This window comes from Pteropus alecto, unplaced genomic scaffold (genome assembly GCF_000325575.1).
Source record: "Pteropus alecto unplaced genomic scaffold, ASM32557v1 scaffold270, whole genome shotgun sequence".
NCBI lineage: Eukaryota > Metazoa > Chordata > Mammalia > Chiroptera > Pteropodidae > Pteropus > Pteropus alecto.
In genome coordinates, this window is record NW_006430735.1 from 597,558 (window position 1) to 623,431 (window position 25,874).

General features: G+C 35.3%; 1 protein-coding gene across 6 annotated transcripts in view; it reads right to left on the reverse strand.

The window, feature by feature from the left end:
* CBLB (Cbl proto-oncogene B) overlaps nt 1-23,370 on the reverse strand; it is a 204,105-nt gene extending 180,735 nt beyond the window's left edge. Inside the window, exons 1-3 of one of the 6 annotated variants that reach the window (XM_025050952.1) lie at nt 23,272-23,370; nt 21,396-21,563; nt 8,712-8,962 (exon numbers count right to left, since the gene is read on the reverse strand). In XM_025050952.1, coding sequence (XP_024906720.1) covers nt 8,712-8,962; nt 21,396-21,563 — 419 coding nt within the window. In that variant the 5' untranslated portion in view covers nt 23,272-23,370. Of the gene's footprint in view, nt 1-8,711; nt 8,963-21,395; nt 21,564-22,242; nt 22,268-22,502; nt 22,879-22,908; nt 23,055-23,271 lie in introns of those variants that run through there. The other 5 variants (XM_006905441.3, XM_006905443.3, XM_025050949.1 and 2 more) reach the window with 5 other exon arrangements.
* Between the last annotated feature and the right edge of the window lie 2,504 nt (nt 23,371-25,874).

A 25,874-nucleotide genomic window follows, 5' to 3' on the forward strand; every position in this document is an offset into this window, starting at 1 on the left:
AGGAATTCTACAACCGTAAGGTGACTAGAATGAGGACAAGCCCAAACACTAAGCAAGACTATAAAACCAGAAAGAGCCTGGATGTCTGACAGCGTCACTGAGTTTTACATACACATACACACAAATACACACACATCTATATATATAAACTACTGTTGGTCAGATATTGTTACTTTTAGCCAAACACATTCCCAATTGATGAAACTTATTTATTCAGCCTATACTGACAAAACATTTTAAATATTTTACCATCCAAAATTTAGATTCATATTTTAAGCCAAGAGCTGGCAAACTGTGGCCTACAGGCCAAATTAGTCTACCATGTTTTTGTAAATAAAGTTTTATTAAAACCCAGCCATTCCAATTCATTTACATATTGTCTATGTCTGTTTCTCTAATGATAAAGGCAGAGCTGAATAGTTGCCAGAGACCATCTGGCAAAGTCTAAAGTATTTACTAGCTAGCGCCGTACACTTTGCCGACCCCTGGTTTAACCCAGTCAACATGTCATTTTTAGAGACAATAATTTACTCTTGTTTAAACTGAAATCTTTGAATCGATTCTCTAAAATATTAATTTGAAATCATATTTATACTTTTTATCTTAGTATTAGGGACACAAAGTGATGTGAAGTGTACCCTTCTCTATGCTACCAAACAGAAAACATCTCCCACCTCTTTTTTCTTAATTTACAATACAGAAATCTTTGTAAACAGATTTAATGATGGCATAAGTAATATTTAACTATTTTAATTAATCCTCCAGAGTTTAACACAAAATAAAAGAAGAAAACAGGAATTCTTAATTGAGGATATCAGGGCTATTAGTAACTTTTAATTAAATATACACACTTATAGTATTAATTTCCAAAGAGAGATGGCATTTTATACATTAAAATCAGCAAGAATGCTTGTTACATTATAAGGTACTTATAAATTCACTTATGTCAATGTATATGAAAATTTTATTATTGATAAAAGTTGGATTCACCATGCTTTTCAATGTATGTCTAAAAGTTAATAAATTAATTCACCATGCTTTTTATTATAAACCTGAAAAACTGTAAAAAATATTTGAGTTACAGGTCATTGAAAATAATTTTAAGTAATTTTGTTTGGCATTATCTTCTACCAAGGTTTTCACATTTTCACGAGACACTCTAGTGAGTTTCAGTTTTCTTCTCTTTAGTATAAATTTTACACTGCCATACTTATCACTGCTACAGGTTGAATTGTGTCCCTAAAAAGAAATCTTAATCTCAACCCTACCTGTGAATATAACTTTATTTAAAAATAGAGTTTTAGTACATGTAATAAAGTTAATATAGGGTCATTAGGCTAGGCCCTGATCCAACATAACCAGTGTTCTTATAAGAAGAGAAAAATTTGAACACGCCCACACATAGAAGAGAACACAAGGATGACAGAGACTGAAGTTATGCTGCCACAAACCATGGAATGTATGGGGCTACCAGAAGCTGAAAGAGTCATGGAAGCATCCGGCCCTAGAGGGTTGGAAGGGAGAATAGCCCTCCTGACACCTTCATTTCAGACTTCTAGACTACGGAACGGTGAATCAACTTAAAAAATAAATTGTTTAAGTCACTTAATTTGTGGTACTCAGCTACAGCAGTCCTAGGAAACTAATGCAGTCACATATCTGTGATTACATAATCACATGATCAGACGTTAAAAGCAATATAGTTCAGTAATAAATCTAAATTATCTTTCAGTTTAATGGTTCAACTAAACAAAGCGAGCAACTTCAATCTCTATTATTTGAATCTTGTAATGACCTCATATGTGTATCCAACAAACTATATGTATATAAATACACTCAAACAAGAACTCATGCTTTAAAAAGACTAAAGAGTAATACTTAAAATGGGCTTAGAAAAGAGTAATTTCTGAAGCACTTTATTTCAAAATAGTCAGACATCAATACATTTTTATGACCTACCCAATTAGTGCTGGATGTTAATCTGTTTAGATTCCAGGAAACTCCACTCCTTTGTTAAAACTCTGGTTGAAAAAAGATGCTTCTGGGGCTAGATTTCAAGCATTCCTCAGGCTATAGGATTATCACTGCAGCTTGTCTGTTTTATAAACAGACTTTAATTTAGTTTTGTAAGAAACTGCCAAAGGAGCTTTCTTTAAATAACAAATCTGCCACTTGAAAAACATCATTCATCAACCTTCTTTGTGGGAGTATTGTTATTATGAAACTAAAAACAGGCATTCTTTCTTAAGTGCTTCTGGATTTTAATTATCAATTTTGAATGTCACCAGATATTTACTGAAAGGAAAACATCAATTTTAATAAGCTGCCTGCCATAAGACTGAAAACATAAAAGGTATTCAACCATAAAGCCAAGTTCACTTGAGTCTTGTAAGTTGGCTTACTATCTTACAATACAATGGTTATCATGCTCAGGAATTTATAAACATTTGATACACTCTAAACTGCAATAAAAAAAAAAATTCTTTAATCTTAAAATCAAAATATCATGTGTGTATAATATATGATTTGACCTGGAAGGAAATTAAATAAATTGCAATTAATTTAATAGCTAATAAGCTAGGAGTTAGGGGCTAAATGGTATTAAGACAGGGTTGAAAAAAAGTAAGTAAAATAAATAGCAAATAAATGGATTAAATGTAAATATTTTATTTAAAAACAGTGGATTTAGTTTTAAGTTATAGTTGAATAATTTGTATCCTTTTGTATTTTAAAAATGTACCCTAAAGAAGAAACTGCTGGGGAAACCCCTTTCACTTTTCACTTACATGAAAATCAATAAGAAAATTACTTTGTATCTGGTTAGCAAAGCAGCATGGATACAGTTAGCCATAAAGTGCTTAACAGTCAAAGATTCTTCAAGTTTTCACCTGCCCACTCTAACAGACTCCCTTTGTTTAACTTGAAAACAATTGTCTAAATAACTTTCTTGGGGCTTCTACTTTCATAGTGTGTTAAAGAACTAAGCCCCTCCATTTTCAAACTAGAAAAGTATATTCACATCTCCCATATGCTTGAAATACGAATAAAAGCATTCTCATCAAGACAATATACTTTTTATTCATTTATGAAGTCAATCTCAGAAAGATGTTCAGGTTTTCTAAAGAAAACTCCATTTCCTATCTGGCAGACACAGTTCTGCTTAAAATGATTTGCCCTCTGAATCGAAGTTATATATTACCATTTTAAAATATTGAAAATTAACCTTTTGATTCCTCTAGCCTTCCACTGAAAATGAAAATAACCACGACTGTGTATGTTTATATTACAATACTTAGGCTCAGAAAAGGTCAGTAACCTATTTTGATTTATTTAGAAATCATATTGTTCTACTTGTAAGTTGTCCTTTGTCCTCATGAAATGCAAAAGCACTGCAATTTTCACCATTTGTAAATAAGAGAAATAAACAATGCTAATTTTTTAAATGTAAAATTATTTTTAAAATGAGTGCAAACTATTCTCTCTCATGCATCATTAAATAGATATTTCATAGAATGGAATGTATTCAATAGTGCACAAGTTATTTATAAAAGACATAACCCTAAGACTAATTCTCCTACAAATGACTACTGTAATAACAAAAACTATATTATTATAAACTACTACTGAATTTGAAAAATTATTTAATAGACAAATGTAGCAACAGCAGCATTAGTCTGAAACAAACTACATCTTCCTTTTATGATGTTGAAATATCTGAGCCAGAAAATACTGTGACTACCCAGAAAATAATTTAAAGGCTGAAAAAACATAGATTGGAGTCAGGAAATTGACCAAGGTTACAAAGAACACTTGGAACAGAAATGGCATCAGAGCATGAGATTCCTGCATTCAGTTCAACAGCACACTTTCTTCATTTCCTTCTCACAATGTAACAGAGCTGCCTATGAGAAAAGGTGGAACTAAGTAACATTATAAATAAGGCCATTAACCCATGAAGTCCAGTAATAATTAAAACTATTACATAAAGCCCCGATTTTGCAATCAGGTCAATCTCTTTATGTAACTAAACTGAACATCCATGAGGAATTTCAAAACTACTTCAATGACCATGTAATCAACATCTTTTGTGTTTATATGAATTTAAACATTTAAATTAAATGCAACAACAATGCCAAAGCAATGTTGGTCATATAGCAGTATGAGGTAAGAAGATAGGTTTGTTTGCAGCTTTGTGCTTTGTTGTTGCTTTTATTGTTATTGTTGTAGTTAATGTTTTTGACTCAACTTTTAACTTAACCATGTATCTTTACTATATAAGTTCCAAATGTTTTTGGTATACTCTCTCATGAATTACAACACAGATACAAACATCAAGCAGTGATTTGTAATCCTTTAGAGGGAAAGACACTTTATTAATGTAACAGGTTATATATTTTTGTTTGTTCAGTCAATGGAGAAAAAGGTTTTTTCCTGAAAGATTTTAAATAAAAGCTAGTATGTTGTAGAGCTATTTTTTTATAACATATTTTAACTTACTTTTAAAAAAAACCTCTTAATTGGAATTAATATTATTATGCAAGCTATGCAAACTATGATTTGTTTTCTACAACACATGTGCGTAAGAAATGGTCTAGGGCTTTGAAATGATAATAATAATGAGACATCTATGCATTGTGCCCTAGCATGAATATCTAAAAAGCCTTTATTTTCTTCACAGATAGGTTATCAAACGAAGAGTTATTTTCCACCTCAGTTGACTTTTGGTTTTGTTTCAGCGGTTATAAACCAGAGTGTGGGAGGAAAAAATGGGTTGTAGCACTCTGGTTCACTGAAGCAGTTCTAAAATATGGAAAATCTGAATATCATTAGGCCATCACCTCTACGTCTTCTTAAAAACATTGTCCAACACCAGGCCTTGTAGGGCTGGTGATTAATACATAACATTTTATATGAAAGAGTACATTTTACTATCAAAATGGTCGTCCAGTAAAACTGCCACTCAAATCACTGAAGGCATCTCCATCAGTATTAACGTTAAACAGCTATAACAAACTTCCTTCACACCTATTTTTCTTTTGCCACTAAAACTTTAAGCAATGTAATATAAAATTTCTCCTCTTCTTTGTGCTTGAAACTATAAATTCTACTTTCTCTACAAGATTCCCAAACCCTACACCACACATATGCTCAAAAACTTTCCGTGTGCCAAAAATCACTGAATTGCTCTTCCCAGAAATGCCAGCACAGAATGGTTTGGACACTCAGCTGGAGAAGCACCAACTTAGTGTGAGGTTCAATTGTTTGTGGGGAAAAAAAAAAAAACACTTGGGAAAAGTGATACTAGAGAAGGAAGAAGTTTACTGTAAAAGTCAAGCAAGGGACGCAGCCTGCTTCTACCAGAAATCAGTCCAAAGCGACAGGCTTGCACTATGTGCCCTTAATATCTATTTCAGTAGCAAATGAATTTATCTAACTATAATTTCTACCTCTCGCCTTCTACACAGGAAATACACTGCGTGCCATTTGCTAGATTTACTTTTCTATTCTTATATTTATCACATGTATGTGAAATTGCTTTAAAAATTCAGGCTACTCATATTTTAGCAATCAATTAAACAGAGCTAGTTCAAAATTTGATAACTAAATTTTTCCCATTTGCCTTTACATTTAAAACAAATCCACAAAGAAGTTTATTTTTATACAACAGGAACATTAAAATAAATATTTTGATTCATGGTCTCATCCAGCACCATTTTATTCAATAAAGTACCAAATCACTAAAGGCACTACTAGTTTAGTCAATTAACTCCAAATTACTATTTCTACTATTACTGTCCTTCATTTTTAGCTTAATAATATTAATGTCCTTAGTGACATTATTTTCAGAATAAAAAAAAAGATTGTTCAGAGAATTTATAATATTCCCAATTGTTCGTCATACATGTTAGCTAACAGTCATTCTACTAAATAGAATATTCTGTTGCCTAAAACCATGAGAACATTCTAAGAAGTTTTTTTATATATATTTTATAAAACAAAACGCCCAAGAGCTCCATATACAATGGCACACTTTTGCCTCAGTTGGCATATGGAATCTTAAGAGAAGCTAGAAGCAAATGTGTAAAAATATATTACTATCAAAAGAAACATAAATTAAAAATCTATGTCCTTGTTACAGTGTAACAATAGTAAGAATGGTATATTATAAATGATAATATACCATTCTTACTATTGATAATATAACATTCTTACTACAGTGTAGTAAGAATGGTATATTATAAATGATGATTAGATATTTATCAAATAAAGTTTTGTATAAACACAGCTGGCCACAGAACACTATCAGAAAATGGGACATTAATAACAGTAAAATCCAGTTAGGAATAAGCTATACCAGCACAGAAACTAACAAACTTTTTGTCTTAGGGTTGAATTTAGGAGAGTGACAAAACTTACTTGGACACTTAAAACACAATTTAAAGAGCTGCCTCAATGTGATGCAAACTATCCTCATCTATGAACAATCAACCAAAATTTGTAGAGAATTCCCCATGATATGCTCCCACATAAAAAACACAAAATATCAAAATTTATAAATGAAATGGTTGTTATATCCAATGAGTTAGAAAATGGTTGAAGTTATTAAAGAAGATGTAAAAGTAAGATACAAGTTTACCACACAATGTATTAGGACATCCAGTTAAAACCCTGTATCAACTCAAATTCCTAGACCTAGAAGTTGCATACCTTCTCACTGTCCTGATACCTTAAAATGGAAAACTGAATGTATTACCTTGCTGGATCAGGAAGAATTTCAGGACTACTAAATCTAAATAAGAACTATAAATATATTTCTAAAACAACTTAGTTTTATTAGCTCAATGGAGAAACTACAAAGTGAAAATATAGTTTTAAATATAAACATCTGGTTTCCCTTAACCTTGGCCATTCTTGAAAGGTCTATAATAAGAAATGGTCTCTATGATATCTATCTACCTTACATCTGGCTCCCTGTGGCAATTCGAATTCCCTTTGGTAGTCTTGGAGTCTTAGAGCTTAAAGGTAAAAGGCAATTGGAAGATTTACCACCTTCAAGTGTGTAAACTGTGGTCCAAGAATATTAAGTGATGGGCCCAGTTACATAAGTGGTTAGAGTCCTATGATTACCTTAGGTTTCATCACTAATTTAGAGAGCAAACTATAAACAAGTAAACATTTATGCCATTTTACATTTGGTAGAGGGTTTTTCTACGTTTGAATTTGATGGTTTTACTCACTCTGGGTTATTTGTTTGGCTGGTACTAACAGACAACTTCAGAATCTAAATACCTAGATAACTAAATTTTCTCTTATACAATCCTATGTTTCATTAGGCTAGTTCTTTCAATCTGAAAAAAACATTGGCAGTTTCTTAGAGGTTTTTCTATAAATAAGGAAACTAAAATCTATAGCGATTAAGTGTCTTAAACTAAAATTCCTTAAATATGTTAAGACATTATATTTTTTAATTAGTTTTTCAGTTTTGACAGCTAAACAGACTATCATTATCAGTAAATATTCTAGTTTTTGTTAAAATATCCCAGAAATGAAAAGCTCTATTATTTTCTTTATTTGCTTTAAAATAGATCTAAAATTTAACCCTGAAATAGCCAAAAAACAAACTCTAAGTCAAGAATTCTGGCTATAAAATGAGTCAGTTAATATGACTGCAGTCTTTGACACCCCACTCCAGTTTCTCACTGGGAACTGAAGCCACATCTCCCACCCACATCTATGACACACACACATTCAATCAAGACTGTGTCTCCAATATCAAACGCTGGTGGATATGGAGCAACAGAAATGCTCATTGATCACCATTGGGAATGCAAAGCGGCACAGCCACTCTGAAAGACAGTTTGGGAGTTTCTTACAAAACTAAACATAGGCTTACCGTAAGATCAAGGTATTTACTCAAATAAGCAAAAAGCTTATGCCCACACAAATCTGCATATGAATATTTATAGCAGCTTTATCAATAATTGCCAGTAGGTGAATGGATAAACTGTGGTATACCATGTAATTAACTATTATCCAATGATAATAATAAATGAGCTATCTATCGAGTTATGAAAAGACATGGGGAAACCTTAAAAGCATATTGTTAAGTGAAGGAAGCCAGTCTGAAATTGTTACATTTGATATGATTTCAACTTTATGACTTTCTCAGGACAGTAAAATCATGGAGAGGAGCACAGGACATTTTTAGAATGGTGAAAGTATTCTATATGATTCTGTAAACTATTCTATATGATACTATAGATATATGACACTATACATTTGTCAAAACCCATAGAACTGTGCAACACAAAGAGGGGACCCTAACATAAAGAATGAACTTCAGTTAATAATTCTGTATCAATATTCGTTCACAGTTTTAACAAATGTACCACACTTTGCTAGAAAGTAATAGGAATAACTGCATGTGGGGTGAGGGAGGAGTACATGGAAACTCTGCTTTGAGTAATTTTCCTGTAAATCTAAAACAGCTCTAAAATATAATGTCTATTAAAAATAAGAACACTATCTCATGAACTAGTATCATAAATTTATATAAAACTATAAGGTCTAAATAATGTGAAAAGCAAATATACAAATGAAATGACATTTCCCCCAAAACAAACACATGGTGACATTTATGCTACTTGTGAAGCAAAAAGCAACATAAATGACCTTAACACTAAGAGAAATAAAATTTGAAATATTCTTACCTGTCCTGCGACTGTTCTTCATACATTCTCTCTTTGCCTTCTTTAAAGAGTCTTATTGCCCGTTTTGACTTTTTCATTAGACTATCAATGTAGATTTTAAAATATTCATTCTCACTGAGTTGGGCAAGTTTCTGGTTGTCATCATATTTACTCAATATAAGTCGCAAATGCTGATATGTATCAGGTAAAATATCAAGTATATACGGTGGGCTATTTTTCAACTGAAGTTTGGGATTTTGGCACAATCTGACCTAAAAATAAAGACAAAAATAAAATATTTCATATGAATCACAACACTTTCTTCCATAAAAAAGCTGGGAAACTTAGTGAAATATGTACTATTTCTTCGCTTTCCATAATATAAATTTTGATCTTAAAATTACTAATGCCCATCTACAAAGAACTGACAAATATTTGCATCTTAATACAATTAAATCCTATTTTCTTCTCCTTCCATTCAGGTTTCTTTTTTTTTATGTCATACCTTTACTTTTTAACCCCTAATGTTTTCATTCTCTCTTCTACAATGTTTCATTGCTTATGGCTTAATAGAACTACAGAATGTTAATTATTGTATACCACTAACGTTCTTTTTTAAACAAAAATGAGGAAACAAGCCTCTTCTGCTGATAACCAGTGTCTCATATTTATATATTATTTTACTATACTGAACTACCATTTAAAATGCTTTCATAGGTATTAATTAATGTTTTGGTATATCGTTCCTAACCCTAAGGAGAATAAAACAAAGAGGTACGATTTTAATAACTGAATAAATGAAGTAGTAAATGGGTGTCAGGTCAGAGTGAGTCTTTTCCGCCTCCCCATATGACCTCCCACTTCTGTAAACATGTGTTACATGACGGTTCAGTCATTCTATCAGGTGCTACCCAACCACTGGAGCGTTTAGGGCTGCCTGCAGAACTGAAAATACCTTCTGCTAGCAAGAAAAGGTAGTAATTCAACTACTATATTCACTTCCACATGTTCATGTGATTCAGTCAAAATTAACACATCTCATTCTTATCCCTTGAACCAGGGCATAAGAAACCATTCAATTAATTTTTTAGTGAAATCATTGGGAACTGCAGAAAACCATATATAATGTAAAGGTGAACACTCTTAAAGGTAAAATGCACCCATACAGGCAGATTCACTGAAAAGCTAGTGAAGCATAACCTTAGGGTCCCTCAGATACTTAGCTCTCTTCTAAGGCCTTCATCATATTTTTGTTGTCATTAAATTTTCAAGAGCAAGATATTTTAAACACAATCTGTTAAGGTTTCTGCCTTTTTTCCAGATGGTTTTCTTTCCATCACACTTAACCTCCTGTTGGGTGGCACTGGAGTGGCCATGGGCATTTCTGGAATCTGGCTAACTAGAATTTGAGTTGGTGACGCATTTAGTTTTGCTTTAGCAGACGGTACATATTAAGTGCACAATCACTTCTGGAATTTTTAAAATTAGTTAAAATTATTGTTAGCAGTCATGATAAAAGAACGGCTTCAGGAATACTTTAAGTATTCATGGTACCGACTAGTCCAGCAAAGGAGAAGAGAGGTCCAGATCAAATCTGGTCATCTGAATGTATCCAGTGGTACCCAGAACTGGAAGTATATGTGTACAATGGAAGAGTAACAAAGTATAAAATGTACAGTCGAGATTCTCTGATATTTATAGATTTATCAATTTTTTAATTTTATAGCTTTTTGTGACTTTATTGTTCTAAAAAAATTTATCTTTATACCCAATTTTATATTTGTACTTTTATATTTGTTTTCTTTTTTATTAAAAGGACCACTCCAAATTTCGGGTTCCATAAAACATGGATCCACAGCTGTGGACTCATAAAAGTACCTGAGCCAAATAGAAAGCAGTTGAACAATAATAATTTCAAGAACCACAAACAAAACTCAAGGAAACAACAAATGAAAAAAAAAGATACTCTTAAACTTGCTATCTCACTGGCTTTCTTTAATCAACCATGTTATCCTTTGTGGGGAGAAAAATCTTGCTCAAACTATCAAGCATCAGTCCCTAATTTAAGACAATCATTTCTCACTGAGGGCATTTTAACTGAGAGCATTTTTGTATCTTCCTCCTCTTTGTATACAGTGCCTAAAATAGAAATATCTATTCTACAGTACAGAATTAATAAAAGAATGTGCAGATGGTTTGATTGATTGATTCTGGAATACTTTTTTTATATATAATACACAAATAGTATTACTTCTTTGATTTCATGATTGAACTATATTAGTATTCAAATTAATAACCCAAAAATATAGGCATAGTTTAAATGTCAAAATGTTATTTTGATCTCCTAAAGAAATAAAAAGGTTTAGATGGCAAATAGTTTATTAAATGCCAATTTTTTTAAATAAAAGTATAGTTAAAAGGGCTGATGAAGCTTTTATACACTTTTTATCTTTGTGACACTTTTTTATAATCAGAAAAGCTCACTCTCCCCTAAGGACTGATGAAGTCACAAATATGTCAATGACTTAACAAATCATGGTTGAAACAGGATATAGTTTTTCAATTCTTAAAACTAAAAGAAGTATCATAAGTATGCACCAATTTCAAAAATATTACAACCAACATCCTACTGCAGGCACAGTTTAATTTCAGTAACATAAAACTCGGTACATGTCACAGACTGATAAATTATTAACTTGTAGTTAGGGGGCTAAGCAGTTTCAAATTCATTTTCTCTACTGGTGAATATTTTCACTGATAAATAAAAAACTTCTCCCAGGTACTCTTTCAGACATTCCAAATAACCGTTCTTTAATAGATTCTTTTAAATCTTAGCCATTTTTAATTTATTATTCTCTGCCTGACCTCTTTCTCATTTGCTTTATTTAAATCGTAATTCTTTCTGGGAATTTATTGCTTTATTCAGTAACATTGTTTGAATAACTACTATATACCAGGTACTGAGCTTTGCGCCAGGAAATTATGGATGACTAGAATATATTTCCTCAAGGAGTCTGGCAGAAGAGATCTAGTTCTCTATAATTAACTTAGGAGCAATGTAATTCTTGCTCTAAGGGATCTTAGTAAAGATCCTGTCCAATCCATTCATTTTCAAATAAAAGAAACTAAAAACTACAAAGATTAAAGAACTATTAAAAAGTCATTAATCCAACACAAGAGCTTGCATCTTCTGAATCTCAGGCTGTATATCACAATTTAACTATATCACAATTTAATTAGAATCAGACACATATAATTAATGATCCCTGACTAAACTCATTTAAATCTTTATTTTATTCCATTTGCAAATTTACATGAACTTCAGGATTCATTTTTTTAATTCCACAAATGTTGTGTCAGGCATTGTTTCAGGCCCTAGGGAATACAGAAAAGACACAAATTACAACCTGTCCCTACAGGAGTTTTCTAGTGAAAAAGACTAGTGGCTTAGAAAAGAATTACAGGAGAATTTGAGTAAGGTAAAGGAGGAGAGTATAATGTGTTAGGGGAGAAATGAAGCAGCTCACTCACATCTACATGGGAGTGTCAAGAAAAGCATAGCTAAATTTGCAATAGCACTATTCTAGGCAAAGGGGTGTGCAAAGGCTTGAGAAGCACTAGTGAGGAGGGTATATGAAAAGAACAGTCAGTGCAGTCATTCAAAATAGGGGTACAGGAAACCCATGGGTGAGTGGCACAAGTAGATTTGAAATAGGATAGTCAGTTCATTCAGGCTTTTGTAGGCCAGTTTTCTAAATCTGTACTTGGTAACTGCTACATACAATGCTGTACTACCATATGCCTCTGAGTATGCAGTTCATCAGGTAGATTAGTATTAAACTCTGATTAATGACAGCTCCTTTCAAAAATGAATAACCCTACACCAGGACTATGACTTCTAAGCAGGTCAAATTCAATTCATTTCAATAAATATTTATTGAGTGCCCACTATGTGCAAGGAACTGTAAAAGCCAGGGAAAGAAAAACTGCTTTTCTAAAAGCAATACATTAAGGAGAAAAATCAAGCTCACCGCAAGGTGAGATTCAAGTTCAGATTCAAGTAACTTAGAACTCTTCTAGAAATGTCTAAGTCACTCCTTAGAATTAAAGTGGGTCTCAACACAGAAGAGCTTACACAAAGGACAAATCTGCAGCCATATTATACAATGATGAATTTCTTAGGACATCGACTGGTCCATGAAAGGATTGGTTCATTGGCAATGTAACTCTGCTTTTTAACTAAAAGGCAAAACATTATTGGAATTAGGCTAAAAATACCATTATAGTCATTAACTTAAAGGATTTCAGAGATCACTAAAGAGGACCTTGTAGATCACCAAGACCAACTCCCTCCTTCTGGCATGACAACAGTAGAATTCAGAAGTAAAACCTAGCTGAGTTTACTGCCCAGAACACTGAGGTCTGGACCTAAGAGTCAGGCACTCTCCCTACAATGGTCTACAACTGCTCGTTGTATTTGTTTAAAAGTTTTTAAAGATTTTTAAAGAGACCTCTATATATATGTCTACATTGTCTGACATACATAAAAATATGTCTAATCTATACTTACTACATTTGTATTTCAATAAAGTAATGAATATATATTCATATACATAAAATATATATATTCAACCGTATCAAATCAAAGGCACAAATATAAACACAGGATTTACTAGTGTTATAAGAATTTTCAAAGCCATTAATTATTCTTGGAACACTTGCATTTAAAGTTTCCCGACTATATCTTAATTAAAATTTTCAGCCAAAATGTAACAAAGAGGTATTAGGTCACTTAACATATTTCTTGCAAACAAGGTTCAAATCAGCCCCTAAAATATTGGAAAGAAATTCAGCTGAAACAAATGGAAACTTCAACAGTAGGAAATCATGTCTATACTATAGCAGACTTTCATTATGAAGCACACCTCGCCTCATGGAGCATTCAGTCATATTAAATCAAGTAATGTACCTGCAAAGTGAAATATTCCGCTTTTTTAAAGACAGTATGGAACGCCTGAAAGAATCCCTTGTCTCCGCTCATGTAAATGTTGTAAGAGGTTCCTATTACAGTTACATGAAAGCATATCATCATGATAAAAACATCTATGAGTACTATGGGTTATTCCCATTTTAATTCAGCAAATCATTAAGTATACAAAAATACAAAACCATATACAGTATAAAATGTAAAAAGTATAAAAATAATACAAAACTCTTTCTACATAGAGTATCAGTTGGGCAAAACAAGGTCAGCATATAAAATTGGTTTTGAGTCTAGTATATTAATTATAGTAGGATTTGAAGGAAACTACCAATCCCTTTATGGCTTTCAATGAAGGTTTCTTTAGAACAGGGGTCCCCAATGCCCACGGACCTGCACGGGTCTGTGGCCTGTTAGGAACTGGGCTGCACGGCTGGATGTGAGCGGCGGGCAAGTAAGTGAAGCTTCATCAATATTTACAGCCAATCCCCAGCACTAGCATCACCGCCTCAGCTCCATCTCAGATTATCATTGGGCTTTAGATTCTCAAAGGAGCACCGGTCCCTGGTGCCAAAAACGTTGGGAACCGCTGCTTTAGAAGATAGATATAAGGAGTACCATTAAATAATTGACTAGTAGTAATTAAAACGTCAATTTTATATTCATTTACTCACTATCTTTCTTTCAAATGAGAATGGAACTTCCTTAAGGGTGGAGAACCTATCTAATCACACTGGTCTAGCTCCATCATCTAATGTAGAATCTTGTATATAGTAGATGTGCAATAAATATTTGATAAAAAAAAAAAAGAATAAGAGGAAAGGAACAAAGGAAGAACCTCTCAGAAGAAGTAAGGTAGTATTACAAATAGGAAATCTATAATATATTGAATAAATCTGCCTAAAATTTAGTACAAAGTTTGGAAAAGAATTTGATCATATTGAATATAGAGAGTAAAGATACTTTGGATTTACTTCTCATGGAAAGAGGCAGAGTCATATTATTCCATGGAGCAGTGTGCTTGAATCTTCATACTATGAACATTAGACATTAGAATCCAACAAACCTAGGATGTGGCCCTGCCATTTACTAGCTTTACAACCTTTAGTCAGCTTCTTCTACTGGAAACCTCTTAGGATGTTCTTATTCTTAAAAGAGAAAATGCAAAGTCCTCTGCACAAGACTTGGCACATAGTTGGCAGTCACTACTTCTTGGTATTTCTTCCTCTTCCATGTTTTATATTATACCACAATATGGCAAAATCCCTGTAGGTTTTGCAAAGGTATGAGTATTAGACCAAGGGTACTGACAATTTTTTCGGGGATCATTAAGAACTCTTTAAGCTACTAAAGTTCTTCACACTACCTTAAACCCTTAAAAAGTCTGAAATGTTTTGTGTAGAAAACCAGCAAATAAAGCTAATAAGCTCAGGGCAGTCCTCCTAATGAGGAATTGGTACATCGGTACTCACATGATGTGAAATTTTTTAACAGGTAGAATATTTAATTTAATAATTATTTTTGTTATTGCTATTGGAAGATAATATGAGCTTAACAAATACTTAAACATTAACATGTTAAAGAGCTAAAAGTTTAGTAAGATATTCTCAGAATGCTTCTTTCATTACTAGGAAAAAAATCCGCAATTACAAACCCATAAAAAAATTAAAAACCCTTTAAAAGTTAAAAACCCTTAAATACGGTGCCCAAGCAGAGTAGATAAAAACAGCATCCTGGCATCATTAAGTCACAGCATGGTTCTAGGATGACCTTAATGTACAAGATGAGAACTGATTTCCATTTCAATGTCTTATTACCCACTTAATTATTAGAAGACTGGTTAATATATATATTGCTTATTCTATAACACAGAATTTTAAAACATGGTTTAAACATTTTAAATGTTATACCTTAAATCACTTCCTGACAACCCAACATAAACTTACAAATTCCCTCAAAACTTCTCTATATTTCCTTATTTCCCTTCTAACAGCAACTTAGTTTTCTACCAAGGGTTTATTCTTCCACTTCGTCTTAGCCTTTCCCTCCCACCCTTGTAATCTAGGATGATGCTTTATCAATTTCTATTTCCCTTACACCTTAAATCATTCCCTGCTTACATCCCTTTCCCTCAATCTATGAAACTCTCCTATAGCACTCACACTTAAAGTTATACTCTGCTCAAACCCTCAAACTATAACCTTCTCCTCTCACTAGCTGTTACACTTTTAGAACGATCTTTAAATAATCTACACACTCTTTTTAACCTAGCTCCATCACATAAGTGAAACTACTCTGAAAGATCAAGTGGCCTGTACTCATAAAATTCAATGACTTCTTAAATTTTCATCCTACCTGGTTTTCTCCACTTGAACTTGATTTTCTCAGAATTTGAAATTATCTCTTTATTAAAGCTGTCTCTACCCAAGAAATCAACATGCTCTAATTCTTTTCCTACCTCTCTCATCACTGTTCTAAAGGGATTCATTCTCCTTCATTGCCACCTAATTACAGATACAACCTGACACACGGCCAAAAATTCCAATCTCTGACTTTTTTTCTGACTCTCACCTTCCACTCTGCCTTGCAAATCTCTTGTTATTCTATAACTTGAAATGCTACCTTTCTGGGCATATCTACCAAACATACACCTCTAGTTTCAACTTCTCTCTTGAACTGCACATTCAATTTTCTGACTTCAAAATGGATTTCACTCTGGCATGTCGAACCTAACATGGCCAAAAACAAACTTAACATGCACCAACTCCCAAGCTTCCTCTTTTTCTTCCTATGTTCCTTATATCATTAAAGGCATCACTGCCTTCAGAATCAAGTAGGCTGAAAACCTCAAAAGTCACTTTCACTTCACCTTCTCTTTCAGCTTGTCTCTGAAGGGTCACCAGGACCTGCAGATATTACCTCCAAAATGCCTCCTACATTTGAACCAACACTCACCATACCTATAGTCAATTCTTAGTCCTCCATTATTTTCTGCCCAGTCTGTTTTAATTCCTCCTGATCACTATTCCTACTTTTAAGTTTCTTTTCTCTTAAATTTTCTTTGTAGATTCAAGAGAGTCAACTATCACACCACAGCCTTGACTTCTTCTCTGCTGAAGGATTTCAATGGTTCTCTATCTACCAAACAAAGTCCAAATTCCTTGACAGAGTGGTCAAAGCTTCTTCATCTTCCTCTAACTTACCTTCTCTCACTCCACAATCTCCCTTTACCCATCATTCCTTCAACCTGATATGTCCTCCACTTTACTGGAACCCAAAACATACAAATTAATAGCTGGGTAGGACCTCCAACATGCTGCATTCCACACCAACTCTTCACTCCCAGCAAGCAAGATTCACCCCCATGGAATACTATGTCACAACACTTTGTTTATACCACATTATAGCACTACTACATTCTACAGGATGATATGGTTATTTATAAATCTCTCTCTCTAAAGTTGGGATGATAAATGAATTATGAAATCAACAGACAGCATATAAAGAATTTTGAAAGAAAGTAAGAAGATTCAAAATCTAAATGGTTAAAATTCTGTACAAATTAAAAGATTACTAACTGATTAAGGCTTCTGCTAAGTGCATGCCCTATACCACAAGAATAAACCAAGGTAACTCTTGGAAGGATTACTTTAAGTTTTTTACTTTATCAAAAACTTTTCCTAGAAGTGACAAGTAACTAACTGTGAAATCACTTCATTTAAGGACAAATTCAAAACCTAACTCAGTACTAAACAAAATCGCCCAGACACTTAATGTGTTATCTCTCCAAGTCTACTAGGGCTCATGATTCTTCTAACACAGAACAATTTCATTTAAGGAAATATATGAAGAATAATTCAAATAAATGATATTCCTTATCCTAAGGGTCCAATGAAGATGATATTCTCAAACCCAGCAAACACAAACATTAGGCATCAAAATCTAAGTTTTACTCTACTTGCAATGTTTTTCAGAGGTATGAAGAATTCAACTTAGAAAAGAATACTCTAATTTTTTTAAATAGTTGCAAATAAATGAAGTATCTTTGATTGATGAACTTTAAAATATATTACGGTCACAGTGAAATTATAAAGATAGGGAATGAATTATATTCCAAGCTAGACAAATGTAATACTAAATATATTGAGGGTAAAAGGCAACAAAAAGCTGTTTCGCATTGCTTTTTAAAGGCTTTTAAAACTCTTTCAGTAATGTAATTTCAAAAAAAAAATTGCAAAGACAATAAGACAAAACGTAGGCAGGTACTCAATTTGCTTTGCTCTTTGGCTTCAATTAATTATTTTTTAATTTCCTGAGCAGCCACATATGCTCAGTACCTTTTAGAAAGAAAACTGTTTCTTCCATTTTTTATCACCTGGCTAATCAGATGCTTGTGAAAACCATGCTCAGGAACCTCACATTAATAAATTATCATTCCTACCATACTGATTAGTAATCATTTCCTTACCCTCACCTCGATATTTCCAACAAGAATGCGATAATGGTGTTCCTAGAGGCAGGGCCAGCAGAATCCAGACGACAACTGTCTAAACAGTGGCCAGAAAAACAAGGTGGTTGTTCTCTACTTTGCTCCTACTGTACTTTATGTAAGTCTGTATTACAGCCCTTTCCATGTTTCATGGCAATTATCCATTTATATGTCTGGCTCTGATGTTTGTTCCCTGAATTCCTTGACAGATCAAACGCAGTTATATCTTATCTAGCTTTGCATCCCCAGTATGAAGCACTTAGTAGAAACATAGTAGGCCCTCCATAAATGTTTATTAAGTGTTTCAGACACCCCATCTCTGCAATAGCTTTAGAACAGACTCTGTATTTCAAGTGTATTTGAACCCAGATCTGTATTCACAAGTAATAGTTCTGTGACTGTATGAAATAGGCATCACTAACTTGAAGAGTTTGGGGTCAGCTACTGACTTACACTGACTGACACATAGAGCTAAGGCCAGACTATATGTCCAAATTCCTTGACTGTTGGAATATGCTACTATTCTTTTTCTCAGTAAATGTACTCTGCTCACTCTACGTAATTGAAGTTTTGTTACAAAACACTTTACATCTTGTAAGGAACACAACTGAGCAATTACTCCCTCCCACTCTCAGTGACCTTGTATAGAAAGCATGCTCTCTGAAAACATAACAGTTAGTTGGAACTGGAATCTCAGTTGACTGTTTTAAATTCTAGAGGCCAAAAAATGGTGAAACTACACACTTACTAGATTGTCTTCTACAATCTCAGACTGCTTCATTTCTCCTGTAAAATAAGTTATTTTACTTTGTACACAGCTGAGACACACTGAACTTAAAGCTTGTTTTCTTATTTATACTTCTAAGATCTGCCCTTGTTGAAAAGGCTTCATAAAGAAAAAATGCTAACAAAACACTTTACCCTGCCTTTTACATAACTTCCAGTGAGAACTGAAAGTTACGATTTTCTGTTATTCACAAGCTAACCTCACGCTATTGCAGTTATTTTACAAAACAGTTAGGTAATGTGTCAAGGGATTAACTTTTGGACTAATAATAAAGTTCCTGATGTAATCACTAGGACAATGTTGATATTACGAACCACTTCCTTCACCACTGACAAAGAAGAAAAGATAAACACATGTGGGGAATGCTTCTGCGTCACACAATTAAATAAAATATATTTCCAATTAGTAATTATCAATGCCTTTTTCTTACTGTGTGACAGAGTAGCAATAAACATACTGAACTTTTTTATAATGATTTATGTAATTTCCTTCCACAAAGCCCACGGATGCATTCATAAGTAAACACAACAATTTTTACCATTGACAAATAATGAAGACAAATGAAAAGCCATACGATGCACCTTTGCCAACACCCAGAGCCTCATTCCACTAAGTAGAGACTTCAGATAATAGATTTCCTTGTAAGTCAAGTTTCTCAAATGGAGGGGGCTAAACCCAAACCCACAAAAGGGTTAATAAAATAAACAATGGCAGAAGCTTAACTATCAAATAACCATCTATTTTACCATAACACATAGTGAAATAATTAAAAGTGGATAAAACTTAACAATCAGTTGTAGACCAAAATTACACACACATTTTTTAGTTTCAAAAATAATGACTTTATATTAACTATACTTCATCAGTTCCTGACATAAATCTTTTTCATTTGATGTTCTAACATTCATTCACAAATGTACAAATTCTGACCACTCAAAGAAGAGGGTGGAGGGGGAGGAGCAGCAACCTAGTAGACTCTGACCTATGTTTTTGCCCACTCATATAACAGATAAGCTAGAGAAAAAACCTTGGATTCCTTCTCTTACACCCAAATACTGATTTAGGCATTAAGAGTGACCTTCACTTGCATACTCTTTAGAAAAACAAAGACAGCCAGTACTGTGCCTACCAAATATATGTAATTTTTTCAACTGCATACTCTTCAGTCTTAAGTATCCAATGCTAAAATCAAAACCTGACCTCAAGCAGCAAGTTGCCATTCTGACACTATGACATCATTCTGTCTGGAGCACTTTAATATCACAATTTGAATAAATTGGCAGGAGCTTAAATAGGTCACACTGAAGCCCAAAACTAAGGATACTTATCCGGCAAAAATATTCTGGCTCTGCATTTAGCACCACTAGCCACAGAATGATAGGCCTATCATTCATCTATCTATCTGTACTTTCCATAAGGATAAATGAAAATAAAGTAAATCTTATCACCTTCCTATACTAATATTTGCTAATACCACTGACAGTGGCTTTTTGTGGCAAATGTTTGCACACAGTTACAAACCAAAGATGACTGCTACCATAGGATTTCATGGAGGCTTTAGCACATCCCTACAAAGGAATACTTTTTTAAACCACCATTTCCACAATTATAAAGGTATCAAGAGCCTTAAATCAGGTAAATTTATAATTAGCCCCATATGTCTAGGAAATAAAACCATAAGGTGCTAAAACGTTTACCAAAATATAGAGGATAGTGCTACTGCTTCAAAAGCAAGAACTATTAATTCTGGTTCTGACATCCAGCTTTATTTCTTCTTGTGAAGTTATAATTCACCTGAAAGCAATATGCAGAAACCACAGAGGTTTTCTGATATTCTCAGCCCCACCACCTCCATCATAAATTTTCCTTTCACGATAAACAATGTGCAATCAAAAGGTTTCCTGTTTCAAAATGGAATAGATGAAAGAAACTGTAACTACCATTAACAACAACAAGAAAGTTTCTTAATGAAGATGAATTCTCAAAGATGAAAATGGAAACTCTCTCAAATACTGCTTCCCTACTTAAGAACTAATCTGTGTTTTTTCCCCTGTAAATATTCTCAACACCATACATTGTAGTTATCATGAGTGGTCCAGCAGAGGCTTCTTAAATTACTCATCTGCACTCTTTTTTAACAACTTCACATAAGATAGAACAAACACTTCCAAACTATTCTATCTATGGCCATACACTAACCAAGAGCAGCCAACAGTAAAATCATTGCATATCTGAATCATATGGACTAGAGGAACTTTGAACCTTGAAGAGTAGTACAAAAGTAAAAAAAAAAAAAAAAAAAAAACACAAAGTGGATGTAAGAAAAATGGTTAGTCCAAATCAAAAGACCCTTGATACAACAATAATTATTAATTAGCAGTATAAACGAAACTGGAGAAACCATATCCAGGGTGAACAGGACTATTTACAGACACAAACAAAACTTACCACTTTGTCCATGAGTTTCCAAGTTTTCTCCACAGTCCTCCGATCTGCTGCTGCTTGCTTAGGGGGTCCAACAGCATCTTGAATAGCATCAATAATACCCAAAATTCGTCCTTTTCGGGGGTTTCCTCCTCGACCACCAGGGTTTCTGCCATTCATAGAATTTGCCATCTGGAATTAAAAAAGAAAAGAAAAGAAAAGTTACTTGGTCATGAAAATATTTACACAACAGAAAACTGACCTGGTTAACTTGTGCCCCCTACATCCTCTTCTATCAGTTAGAACAAAATCCAGAATCCCAGATTCAACTTTTTAATAGCGTGTGAATTTGCACTCTCAATATTTACACACAACAAGTTTAGGAGTAATAACCTTAGATTTGCTTTTGGAACACTAAGAGTTAAAGATGCATCCCCCTCAAATTTCAAGTAAGGAAGGCTTGATTAATACCCAACTGGTAGCAACAGCAAAAAGATTTACATAGGTTCCCTGCCACTAGATAAGACCTCAATGTTCTTCCCCTCCTTGCCTTAATCCCAATTGAAAATATTAGAACTGAAGCCCCCAGAAACGTTTTGGGGAGCCCCAAACACCGCGCATTCACTGTTAGCTTTCGCCAAGTTATATAAACGTAAGGATTTTTCTACAGGAGCGTAAAGGACACGTCTCTTGTCAACAAAGGCTCAGTACTTGGGCATTCCTCGCTAAAATCACCAAGTATGGACACATGAACATGGACACAGGAACACAGCTATTTAAACCGACGCGGCGAGGAGTTACCCTAAAGTTAAGAGCTAAATAAACCAACAAACAGAACATCCCGTTTTAAAAGAGAGAGTGAGAAACTGACAAGAGCGGGCACAGAACCGAGAGTTCACTTGTTTTGTCCTTGCCTCTCATCGCACCCAAGATGGGTAGGGGGTCTGCCCAAAGCTTTGTTTCTGGACGTCTGTGCCCCCTCCCCCTGCTCAGGCCCCTTCCCGGCCACTTTCGGATCTCAGCTGGGGGAGGAAGATGGACAGAGAAAGGACAAAGTATCCTCTCGCGTCTCCAGCGCCCGCAGCCCCATCCGTCTAGGGCGCTCCGCCTTCAGCTCCCGGGTGGACGCACCTCCCAGCTTGTCTGCAATCCCGGCCGCCCGTCTGGCTTTACTCCCTCTTCCACCTCCCCGGGCCCGGCCGGGGTTCCGGTCTTTAAATACCCCTCTTAAAACTGTGACGGCGGCGGCGACAGCAGCTGGGAGCCGGGACTGTCCCCTCCTCCTCCGTGGCCCTCGCCTGGGTGCCCCAGGGCCCCCTGGCCGGAAAGAAACGTCGAGCCTTTCCCCCCTCCCTCCTGGCCTCTCAGCGCCGTAACTGTCCAGAGACACGCGTGTGCGCGGGTCCGACTCTACCCGTACGAGCTCAGGGTGCGTGGGTAGCCCGGGCAGGGAGCGTGTAATCACTGTAGAAGCACACTCCCGAGGAAGGAGCAACCCAGAGCGCAGACCACCGAGACAGGGAGACGCAACAATTACCGTGAAGACCAATCCACACCCGCTGTCCCCTCCCGCCCGACTCTCCCGAAGGCCGCGGGACGCCGCAGCGGCATTAGCTGGAGGAGGAGACCACTCGCTGGACGCCCCACCGCTGTAGGATACACACACACAGAGACCCAGGCGTGGGGCGGGGCTGGGGGCGGGGCCGCACGGGGGTGGACCAATCCCGCACACCCGTGCACCGCCAGACAGCGGGCGGCGCCAATGGGCGGGAGGCGCCCGTCCTCTCAACCACACTGGGTCCACGTCTTACACCATACACAATGGCCCCAAAGGAAGGCCCGCACGCCGCGCGTCCCAAATAGAAAGGGACTCAGAGGGAAAGGGGGAGAGTGGACTCACCCGAGAACGAAAGTGTAAAAAAGGAAAGGAAATGGAAGAAAGGATGCAAGGCACTAGGGAGCTGACCAATAAGGAGTGGGCAGGTGGGCGTGAGCGTTGGGAGCTGGAGCCAAAGCCAACTGGGGCTAAAAGGCGGGACTTCCTGCTTTGCTCACCTTCCTAGTCTTTTGTTTCATAGCAACAGAGTAGTGGCTGAGAGGGTGTTGCTCCTTTTCTCTGGGCGTGCCCCAGCCTGAAGAATTTCGTCTCCCTAGGGCTACCAAACTCTTCTATCCAGGACAGCAGCCAAACAGGTCTCAGGCGCTGCCTCTTGTTGGTTATCAAAAAGGAGCAACAGTCACTCAGCTTCTAAGATGAAGTATAAACCTCACAAAGAGTAGACTAGGAAAACCAGAAGACACCTGATTGCTAACCGAAACTTCCTAAAATTCTGAGTGTTTCCCTTTAGTTCTAGTTAGTTCTAGAGGGATTGTACATTAAATATTGGGCTGATGAGAAAGCAATTAGTAGTTGACAACTCCAGTCAAACAGTGTCCACTAATCATGCCAGGTCAGTTAGAAAAAAAAAAAAATGACAGGCATTGCTAAAATATACATTGCCCCTTTTATTTAGTACAAGTTTCTGCATAAATGAAAGCTTTTGCATTTTGTCTAAATCACCTTTTGCTTAATAGATTTCTCTGCATCTTAAAAGCAGCCTGTCAAAGATTCAGAAATAGCCGAAGTAAAACCAGTGAATCACTGAAGTAGTAATTGGTGAAAATTTGTTGTGCACACCCCAAAAAAGGCAGCTTGCAGACTGGGAGTACTCAAACCAAAACATGGAATGAGGCTCAGGGTATACCATTACAAAGCAGCTTACATAGTGAGAAAGCAGGGTCTTCACAATGATTTGGTGATTAAGCTAAATTAATGACTAAACTGGTTTCCTCTGCTCAGAGAACCTTTAAGGCTGGTTTCTACTAGCTTTTGATTTTAACAAGCCTTATTGTATCTGCCGTTGTCTCCCAGCATTTGAATCTCTTTCTGTGGCGCCATCCTTATATCCTTAGAAAGGCCCACCTCTGACTAGTCTTACAAAGAAAAACTTACTATGCTGGGACCCTTCTTTCAACAAGATCATATGTTAAACAAATGCCTTCTATTTCTATTTAACTTCAGTCCTACCACAGATGCTGCTAACAATTGCTGTGGATTATCATGCTTCCCACCACAGTTGGTAGTGTTAAACTTTACACCATAGCCTTCTCATATGTGATATTTTGTGCCTTTTAAAAATATATATATTTATACTTTCTCTAACCAGCTAACCTGATAAAATATTTCTCATTGGATCTAACTACTGTCTTCCTACATAACCATTTTAGTACTGTGATTATTACTATCAAGGATCCTGAGTTCTTATAAACATTCTTTACAGCCCTAAAATCAGATGGCTAAGAGTTTCATTTGATTAAAACAGGCAAAACGTGTTCTTTACAACTAATAAGGTGATCAAATGTGGTTCAGGAAGTAATTTTATTTGCCACTATTTCTATGCCAATAATTAAAGAGTAGTTCTTTGTTTTCATATTGTGTTTACCAAAGTGCTGGCCTCTCTATATCTCTTTCTCCTTTGCGCATAGTAACAGTAACTACATTTATTAAGGGAAGAATACAACAGGGAAAAACTTACTGGGTCACCTTTTTAAACAAATCCAAAAAATATATAAACTATGCATAGAAGGTTTTTCAGCATGTAGGAAAACAGTGGCTTAAGGGAATAATATAGCCAAGCACATTACTCATATTCATATCTAGATAAACATAGAATAAGTAAAATACACGTGATAGCATTTGGCATTTCTTTTATACTAGTTTTGCAACTGAAAGAGATGACGGAATGAGAAAATGGCATCGTCTATGGTATCAAGCACATCATGTTGATGCAAATTACAAGTTTTATGGGATATAGTAATACATATATGTATGTATGCACACAGATATATAACACACGTAATATCAAGAAATTAAACCTTCATTCTCAACTAGCTATTTTATCAAAGCCATCTAGAATCCAAGTTTTGGTGTAGCAAGCTTTCCATTTGAGCCCTAACTAGGATTCAGGGTTTGGTTATGTCTGATGAACTGATGGAGCAGTAGCCCTCCGAGCAAACTATTAGCATGAGTTGTTGCACACAGGAGAATACAAAACTGTTGAGATAAAACTTCATACCCTGGGTGCCTCCAATGGAGACACAAGGGATAGAGCATAACAAAGAACTGTGATACTCAAGAGTATAAGCAGTAGTACATTGAGGTGACATTACTACACAAAATAAGTCAATCTCCAACATACTGCAGTTTAGCACAAAAATAGCGTTCTTTTGGCAGCATAGTGATTTGCAACCTAGAGAGAACTTGAATATGGCACTTTTACAGGAGAGAAATGTTCTCCTGGAAGATCCTGACTAGAGGGAGGATGGTGAGACAGCTGTCTAAGAGTCTTACAAGCACCATAGCAGCTAGTAGGTGATTAATATGAACAAACTAATCCTAAACATATGTGATACCTTTCTCCCAGGACTCCCAGAAAAGGCCGGGTGGTTTTGTGGCAGGTATAC